The following is a 10,000-nucleotide window of genomic DNA, read 5'->3' as shown; positions in this document are numbered from 1 at the left end:
AGCTTGTAATGCACGGATCAATGCCGCCTTGGGGTGATGGGGGAGGGGGGGGATCGATGGGTGCTGAGTTATTGCGGCACTCGGCCACTGATTTTTAGAGAGCTGTGTTTTCCCAGGAAAGTCAATACCTCCAGGCTCCCCTCATTAATATCAACCCCCCCCACACAGAGACTCCTCCACCCCCCCCCCCCCCTCCTCTTGCAGCTGCACCTGGGGACCTGCAGCCCCACAGAGGGAGGAGGAGGAAGGGGAGGAGATGATAAAGTCAGATTCAGGCGAGGGGAAGAGGAGAAACCGAGGAGGAGCAAGATGGAGGATAAAGGAGAACCAGTGAGAACCAGAAGTATGTGGACAGTTCCACACTGCAGCTGTTTTCTCACTGTCCACTTATTTACGGTGAATTCGTGGTTTTAACACCAGCTGGGATTTGTAGTTTTTCTCTATTTGAAACAGATGCTGGTTTAGTTTCTTGTTCTTGTATTGATCTCTGATCAGTTTGTGGGTAAATCCAGAGATCAATGAGCAGCGTCTCAACCATCCTCAGCATTCAGACGCTTTCACTGTGTTTGGCTCCTGCAGGTTCATTTGTTTTATTTTGTATTAATATTTATTATAGTTGTGTCTCGTGTTGGTTTTCGTCGGCGTGTTTCCAGCGTGGGTGTTCGGTCCCTCGGGAACAGCAAGACGCTCTGCAGAAAAACAAACAAACATAAATAAACACATAATTGTTTATTAATGTATCTAAAGGTCCGACTTCTTCAGCGCCGTCGTCACGTTCCCTCAGGAGAGTTCATCTCCCTCCATCCTCCTCCTCCTCTTCATCATAGCAGTGAGAGGTCAGAGGTCAAACATCCAGATCTGGTTCTCCGGGTCCAGATCCTCAGTCTCTCCGTCCTGTCGGCGTCTCAGAGGACGAGCTGAGGAGAGAAACTGAAAGACACTTGATCAATCAATGGAGTCACTAACACCTTCTACCCCCCACCCCCCTTCACCCTTCATCCCCTCCTCCTCCTCTGCTGCAATCGTTGCTCATAGAAATTTCATGAACTCTAAACTGTGATTGACAGGCGGCTGAGAGAGAGAGGAGACACCAACAGCAGTGATGACCGTTAATGAGGCTGCTCAGAGAGGGCGGAGTCAGTGGGCGTGGTCAGTGGGCGGAGTCAGTGGGCAGCAGTTTGTTCTGCTTTCTGGATCCAATCAACTCTAGAATATTTGTAATTTACAGGAGGCGTCATGAGGTGTTAGGTGTGTCATGTGACCTGTTAGGATGCGTGTCATGTGACATTTCAGGAGGCGTGGCATGTAACCTGTTAGAAGGCATGTCTTGTAGCCTGTTAGGAGGCGTGGCATGTAACTTTGTAGGAGGTGTCATGTGACTTTTCAGGAGGTAGGTCATGTAACATTTTAGGAGGCGTGTCATGTAACCTGTCAGGAGGCATGTCATGTGACGTGTCCTGGTCCCACGACGGCGGTGAGCAGTACTTCCTGTGGTCTTTTAATAGCCGGTAGAAGTGTGCTCTCCGTCGTGGGACGTCCTCGCTCTGAGACAAACCGCTTTGATATCAAAGAGCGCCACAGTGCCGCTTCACTTCGGGGACCTGTGGAACTAATGTCGGGTAATTAGCCGTTTCTGCGGGGGCCTTTTCAGCCGCCGCTCCAGACCATAATAACTTGTCAGGTGGGGGGCCTATTTCTTTGAGGTACCGCCGGCTCTCATCACGGGAGGTAATTATTCTCTGATTAACACGCCGCTCCGCTCAGAGGCTGCTACATCATCTCTGAGGAGGAGGAGGTGGGGCTTCTTCTGTCCCGATGGGCGGAGACACCTTCATCTGGGTTACAGAGACAGAGCTCCGCCCACCTCCACTGTTACCTGAAGACACCTGTCAGGTGTCAGTGGGGATGATTGATGGTTTGATCTTCTCTGATACGTTTATCTTAAATATAAAAAACAGCAGACATCATGTTCCAGTCTAAAGGATTTTATTTTATTTTAAATATTTTATTGATGAAAAAAAAAAAGACTTGATTGACTGAAAACTAATCAGCAGATAAATTAATAATAAGAATAACAGTTTGTATTTACATCAGTTTGAACGCATCAAAATCAGTTTAAAGATCAATATTTTATATTTAATGCTTCAGATCAGCTGAGCTCCAATCATTTAAACCTGCAGCAGCTACTAGTAGAGTCAGTCAGTTAGTCAGTCAGTTAGATAGTCAGTCAGTCAGTTAGTTAGCCAGTTAGCCAGTTAGTTAGTCACTCAGTCAGGTAGTTAGTCAGTTAGTTAGTCAGTTAGTTAGTCAGCTAGTTAGTCAGTCAGTTAGTTAGTGTTTACTGAATGTTTTGTTCACCAGTGAAACTTCATTCAAACACGAACCAGAACTTAACTTTTTTCAAACTAAGTTTTTTTGTCTTAGTCGACAAATTGAATAGAATAAAGTTTATTCTGATGAGTAATCCAACAAATCAAATAATGTTAAATTTACATTGCAAAAAAAATCAGTTTCAGATGAATCTGAACACAACACGAGGCTCCCTTTTCAAAATATAAATTTATGTTCGAGATTCTCATCAGAGATGAAAAAAATGAGAACGTGTTGAGCTTCAGTTTGGGAATGAAAATGCTGTCATCGTGGTCTCCTCTCTGGATGACTGACTGATGGATTGAAAGTCGGGGGGAATCAAACATGAGATCAATAACCCCCCCCCACACCCCCTCACACACACACACACACACACACACACACACACACACACACACACACACACACACACACACACACACACACAGAGGACCCCCCCCCCCCACCCCGGCCTCTTGACAAGCAGCAGAACAAATCAGGGTTCCCACTTACGGGCCCAGCATGCCCTGCATCTGTCACCCCCTACCCCCCCACCCCCACCCCACCCCTCCTCTGGAGGAAGTGAGGGAATCATCAGTGTGGCGGGCAGCGAGGCCAAAATGCTGCGCTGACCTGCATCAATCATGCCGCCAGGGGAGATGGGAAATCACAGCACATGTATGAGCGTGTGTCGGGGGAGTCGCTCTCTGAATATGGACTCCATCTGAGATGATGAGAGACGTGGCGGCAGGACGGCGCTCGTCACGTCCACCTGCTCACCGGGGACATGACTGCGCCTTCGACAAGGTCATCACACCTAAACGGAAACGTAAAGGTGAGACGGGAGCGACCGCATCGACTCATCTCCGCCGTAAATGTGGATAAAAACCAGCAGAGTGGAACGACACAGGGGGATAAATAAATATAAAGAGGAGGATTGTAAACAGAAGCACGAAGCTGATGTAATGATCCTGTACAGCTGAGATCCTCTGGCCTCAGATCAGCTGAGTGTCAGACTGAGGAAGAGGAAGAGTCCTCCTCAGAGTGATGCAGGACAGGTGAGACTCAAATGGACTCAGAAACAGATGAACACCTGCAGGACGTCTCTAAATGCCACCGTGACCCCGAGCCGACCTGTCGACTACTTCCAGGCGGGCTTTTATTTTGTAGGAGAGAAGCCAGGCGTTTCCATGGGAAAAGACAGGAGCTGTGATTGGACCAACTGATGCTCCTTAGAAGGTGGCTTGCGTTTATTCTGAAGTCACATTGGAATGCAATTTAAACAAACAGGAAGTCACCGTTAAATAACGACGACACGACCGATGAACTCAACCTGCAGCAGCTGCCTCCTCATTTAATATTTAAATTATTTTTATATTATTTAATGTTAATAACGTCAAGTTCAGAGCGGTTTTAGAGCAGGAAGTGACCATATTGGACGAGCTGGGGGAGGAGCCAGAGGTGGATCTGACCGATCTGATTGGAAACCTGACGATACTACGTCCCGCCCACCGATAGCTGTAACCTGACTGCACCACAGGCCTGTCAATCAAACAGACACGCCCCCAAAAAACAGGTCTTCTTGAATCTTCTTTTCTAATGAATGAGGGATTATTTTCAGATGGACCTCCAGAAAACTAATAAGAAGGAGTGACTTTAGCTAACAACACCGAGATAACTGATGGACACATTTTATTCACTTTGGATTTGATGAGAGAAGTTGAATGGGAGTCTATGGAGCCGGAGGCTTTTTGGAGCCGACCTCTAGTGGCACTCGCTGGTATTGCAGCTGAAGACACTTCTGGATCAGAACCATTTTACAGACCTGAAGCTACGAACGCTTTTATAAACAGTCTGAGGTTGAAATAGAAGAAATCTTGGAATTTATTCGTCTTTCGGGTCTTTTTTTTATCTGTGTGGTCATTTTTTTATTTTTATTAGTTTTTTTCTGTTTTTTGTATTTGTTTTCCATCTCTTTCGTGTATTGTCCAAACAAGAAATAAACAGGAAGTGAACATTTGATACGACTGCAGAGAAGTCAGTTTAACGCGACACCCCTCCTCCTCCCCCTCCTCCTCCTCTCCGTCTCCTGATAACGCAGCGTGCCTCTCAGCATGACGCCGACCAGCCATTTGATCGTCCTCCCAGCGAGGAGAGAAAAAACATAAAGAGTTGATTAAATATATAAAGAATGTGTCTCCGGGCTCTCACCTCTGAATTATCCCGCTCTGATTTATCCGCCGCCTCAGACGGCAGCAGAGCGACGGCCCGCGGCCTCCTCGCTCACACCGAGAGCAGCGCAGAAAAAATCAATACAAATTACGATGGAGAAAGTGGCACTGATGCCTGGAATTGCAGCATATGTTTACACTAAATCAGGCAATCTGTCTTCATATGGGCGGTGTAATGCACCGGGTGGGGGAGGGAGGGTGGCGGGGGGGTCAGGGTTCGCGCTGCCAGCCGCCGCTCTCCAATTACCGCGGCTCTTTGCAGGGAGGCAGTTGGTATCGATTGGCTGGGAGGATCGCAGGGCCCTGCAGGCAGCCAATGAGGCGCTGGGGTCAAAGGGCGACGAGATTTTAATAAGGAGAAGTAATGGGTTTAATTTCTAAAGAGGGGGTGGGGGGGTGTCCAGAGGTTCATTAAAAGCCTCTGTCTTTGTCTCAGTCTCCATCTGTGACAAACTCACTGCTCTCCTCACACTCACGCTCTTATTCTGAAAGACTCTGTCTGGATCTTCACGTGCAAAATCACGTGACCACACACACGTGAAGCGTGTTGTTTTGGAACATTTTCATGGAGTCATGTGTGAAACACGTGGATTCTCCATCTTATATGTTGTAACGTGGTAAACACATTTCCATGGTTCCCTGCTTAGGTGTCCAATTTTCTCAAGGATCAGGCTCCGCCCCAATTAGGGGGGCGTGGCTTAATTTTGTCCGCAGTGTTAATTAAACCTTTCAACTCAAACAGTTTTTTTCTGCTTCTAGTTTGTGACTTCGTTGATCAAGACGGAGAAGAACGAGATTTTACCGTCAAACATCAAGTTTTTAAAAAACACGTAGTTCAACGAAAAATATTTCTTTAAAGAATCCACGTCACTTCTCTCGGACTCGAACGTCGGTCCTGATTGTGATCCGTCCATCCTGCCCGTCTTTGACCCCGGTCATATGTGACGCTGACACGGCGCCCCCTACTGGACTGACTGTGTATTACACGTGATATTGATGATTTAAAGCTTTCCGGACTTCGGTTCTGCTGATCGACCGGATGAACTTTAATTCCTGGAAACTTTCTGAACTTTGTTCTTTAAAGTTTGTAAAACTTTTATTACTAAAACTTTGATTCATTCGTAAAATCATAGGGATCAGCATCGTCTTGACGACGGGACTGTTTGAAGACGTCTGCAGCTCCGGTTCTGTTCAGAGGTCACAGCTGAGAAATCTTCCTCCTCACGAGGAGTTACCGCCCCCCCCCCTCCCCGGATCTAAACGGGTTTACGCTCGTTTCGTACGTTGGGATGTTCGTCCGCGGCGTTCAGACCCGGTGGACTCCAGCTGATTGCTGCCGGGTGTCGTCGCACCACATTATCTCCGTTCATCCTCCGCTGCTCGGCGCCGCCTCAAAGAGTCTCTCTGGGATCCACGATGACTCCGTGCTCCGGCACCGTAATAGATTCAGGCCCGGCTGCTCCTCCGCTTCCTCTCAGGGAGGCTGGAAATCCAACATGGCAGCGAGCGGCGGCGGCGAGGGCCACGTCCCTCAGCTCTCCGTCACCCTTCAGATATCATCCCCACCCAGCAGCCTGAAAGCCCTTTTCTCCTCCGCCGCCGCTCCAAACGCGCTCCGACAAATTTGATTTAGCAGCTGGCGCTCGCCCCGTTCCCGGGTAAGAAAACAAATATTGTTATAATGGTAATAACATCTATTTGGAGCGCCGGCGACAAACGGCGGTTATAATGGTAATAACATCTATTTGGAGCGCCGGCGACAAACGGCGGCGGGCCCTTTGAAGGAGACCCCTCTGTGCCGCCGTATCGCTGCCTTATTCTTATTCATGAAAGCCCCGGTTATGCATATTAGCGCAAACTAGCTATTCTACTCACCGGCATTTGGTGTGTCAATCATCCTTACAGAGTACAAGAGCCAACGGTGACAAAAGCGGAGTGGGCAAGATCGGCTGACAAATTGTCCCCAAAGTCAAATTTGACAGCCTTTTATGATTAATGGGCTTGATTATGGAGAAGTATCTCCCTGAACTCATTTCCGGGTGTTTCTGCAGCTCTGCTCGCTGCAGACGGAGCGGAGGAGGAGGAGGAGGAAGAGGAGGAGGAAGAGGAGGAGGAAGAGGAGGAGGAAGAGGAGGAGGAGGAGAAGGAGGAAGAGGAGGAGGAGGAAAAGGAGGAGGAAGAAGAGGAGGAGGAGGAGGAGGAAGAGGAGGAGGAAGAGGAGGAGGAGGAGAAGGAGGAAGAGGAGGAGGAGGAAAAGGAGGAGGAAGAAGAGGAGGAGGAGGAGGAGGAAGAGGAGGAGGAGGAGGAAGAGGAGGAGGAGGAAAAGGAGGAGGAAGAGGAGGAGGAGGAGGAGGAAGAGAAGGAGGAAGAGGAGGAGGAGGAAAAGGAGGAGGAAGAGGAGGAAGAGGAGGAGGAGGAGGAAGAGGAGGAGGAGGAAAAGGAGGAGGAAGAGGAGGAGGAAGAGGAGGAGGAGGAGGAAGAGGAGGAGGAGGAAAAGGAGGAGGAGGAGGAGGAGGAAGAGGAGGAGGAGGAGGAAAAGGAGGAGGAAGAGGAGGAGGAGGAGGAGGAAAGAGGCTGGATTGAATTAGCAGCGGTGAAAAGGCAGCGAGAGGAGGAGCGGGGTGGAGGTGGAGAGGTCTAATGAACACGCCGCTCGCCGCTCTGTCAGCGCGCACCGCTAATAAGGAGGAACAGACTGAAGCAGCCGATCACAGAGCGGTCTGAGACGGGCCCCCCCGACACGGAGCGGGACCCCGCCCGGTACCGGGGGCCTCAACGCTCCCTCTGCAGCTTAGTCACATGATCTGTGACAAACAAGAAAAACCCATTCAGAAGCTGCTTGAGAATCTGTCTGATTTTAGGTTTCCGTCAGTGTCGCAGTGATCCAGTGATGTTTAAATTACCCATGATGCACTGCAGACAGGAGCCGCTCACTCAGTTCTGCTGCTGTTAAAGGGACAGTTTGAATAAATGTGAAAAGATACAGAATAAAACACTGTCGACTGTCTGAGATTCTCATCTGAACACCAAAGCTGATTTTAACTAGACTCTGGTTGCAGCAGTTTCACTGACAGATTCTGTCACTTTTATGAGAACATAAAGATTTGAGGACAAAAGTTGACTTTTAGGATGAATAATGTTTTTGATATTAAGGACAAACACGTTTGTTTTTGTCTCCATAAAGTCTGAGGAAGTTTAGGTTTATTTCTTCAGTAAACACACGAGACACTTTTAAACCCAACAAACGTCGTTCGTTTTAACTTCCCAGAGATCCAGAACTTGTGAGATTTGTGTTGCTGAAGGAGGCGGAGCTTTACTAGAAGAACAAACAGGAAGTGTTTTATGGTTTTCTTTCTGTTCCTCTGCAGCCCTTGAATGAGCCCACCAGTCGACTTACGGCTTCCAGCGGCTACAGAAGGTCATCCCTCGCCACCCCCGGGGACCCCGAGAGGTTACCTAAGGTCAGTGTCTTTTAAGTCCCCGGTGCAGGTCAGAGGTCACGAGGTCAGCTCAGTCTGACAGGTACGACCCAGAATGCACCATGTCGGCGCCGCGCTAGAGCAGGTTTGAATGTGAGGAGGCTGTTTGTCCCTCGGAGGACGCCGTAGACCAGCTGCTGTTTAACGCTGCACAGAACCCGACCTGAGCTGCTTGATTGGATTTGTTGGTTCTGTTCGCTGCCAGCTGGACAGATTGTTCCCGAGTCAGACAGGAAGCAGCTGTTTGTGGGACAGAAACCATGACGACGCCGCTGTTTGTTTTATACTCGACTGGTTGAGGAGGATGGTTGATGACAGGTGATGACAGGTGATCTCAGGTGATGACAGGTGATCTCAGGTGATGACAGGTGATGACAGGTGATCTCAGGTGATCTCAGGTGATGACAGGTGATCTCAGGTGATCTCAGGTGGATCTCAGGTGATGACAGGTGATCTCAGGTGATGACAGGTGATGACAGGTGATCTCAGGTGATGACAGGTGATGGCAGGTGATCTCAGGTGATGACAGGTGATCTCAGGTGGATCTCAGGTGATCTCAGGGTGATGACAGGTGATGACAGGTGATCTCAGGTGATCTCAGGTGATGACAGGTGATCTCAGGTGATCTCAGGTGATCTCAGGTGATGACAGGTGATCTCAGGTGATCTCAGGTGATGACAGGTGATCTCAGGTGATCTCAGGTGATCTCAGGTGATCTCAGGTGATGACAGGTGATGACAGGTGATGACAGGTGATCTCAGGTGATCTCAGGTGATGACAGGTGATGACAGGTGATGACAGGTGATCTCAGGTGATCTCAGGTGATGACAGGTGATCTCAGGTGATGACAGGTGATCTCAGGTGATCTCAGGTGATCTCAGGTGATGACAGGTGATCTCAGGTGATCTCAGGTGATCTCAGGTGATGACAGGTGATGACAGGTGATGAGACAGGTGATCTCAGGGTGATCTCAGGTGATCTCAGGGTGATGACAGGAGATCTCAGGTGATGACAGGTGATCTCAGGTGATGACAGGTGATCTCAGGTGATCTCAGGTGATGACAGGTGATCTCAGGTGATCTCAGGTGATCTCAGGTGATGACAGGTGATCACGGTCTGACTTCTCTAAAGAAGTGTTCAGTTTGGACTGTTTGAAGGAGGACGTTTGTTTCCGTTGATATGAATATAAAGACGTCGGTGTGACGGAGGATTAAAATGTTCTGAAACTTGACCCATTAAATTTATAAACATCAAACGTAGAATTTATTATCAGTCTATTAAAACACAGGATGGTGAACAGCATCAAAACCAACAGAAAACACCTGCTTTTCATTTTTAACAGTTTACCAACTGAATTCTGATTTATGAAACTATTCAGCCTTTTAATGTTCTGCTTCTCTTCAAATCTACCTGTTGGTCGAACAAAACAAGAAAGAAAGAAATCGTTTTAAAAGGAAATACAAAAGATAAAAGTTTTGAATGTGGATGAAATATTCTGTGATAATTGAACTCATCATTTTCATGCCGAACGAATGAAACAAGAAGAAACGTCCGTAAATCTGCAGAGAAATCGCAGAAGAAACACAGTTCAGAAGCTGCCTGAGAATCTGTCCGATTTTAGGTTTCCTTCAGTATCCCAGTGATGTTTAACTTATTACCCATGATGCACTGCAAACAGGAGACGCTCACACACAGTTCTGCTGTTATTAAAGGGACAGTTTGAATAAATGTGGACACATCCAGGTTTAAATCAACATCTGGAGTTAAAGATCGTCAGGATGTCAAATTTTTCATTCAATAATGAAATTAATATGAATTTATGAACTAAACTGATTATTCCAGTTTAGTTTGAGTAGAAAAACATTAGGATGTTGGTTTCAGTATTTACCCACAGACAGACATTAGTATGCACACACACACACACACACACACACACACACA

The 10,000-nt window shown here is 47.9% G+C and overlaps 1 protein-coding gene across 1 annotated transcript in view; it reads left to right on the top strand.

Annotated features, from left to right (window-relative positions):
- The window catches only part of LOC138212682 (transcription factor COE3-like), a 47,146-nt gene that overhangs the window by 16,278 nt on the left and 20,868 nt on the right, over positions 1-10,000 (top strand). Inside the window, 3 exon segments of the mRNA XM_069173168.1 lie at positions 6,488-6,501; positions 7,969-8,013; positions 8,015-8,041. Coding sequence (XP_069029269.1) covers positions 6,488-6,501; positions 7,969-8,013; positions 8,015-8,041 — 86 coding nt within the window.

Source organism: Embiotoca jacksoni, unplaced genomic scaffold, assembly GCF_022577435.1.
Source record: "Embiotoca jacksoni isolate LCO1_2020_lvr unplaced genomic scaffold, fEmbJac1.0.p SCAF_100, whole genome shotgun sequence".
Classification (NCBI taxonomy): domain Eukaryota; kingdom Metazoa; phylum Chordata; class Actinopteri; family Embiotocidae; genus Embiotoca; species Embiotoca jacksoni.
The sequence above is the reverse complement of the archived record's forward strand: the minus strand, read 5'-3'. Positions and strand labels throughout refer to the sequence as shown.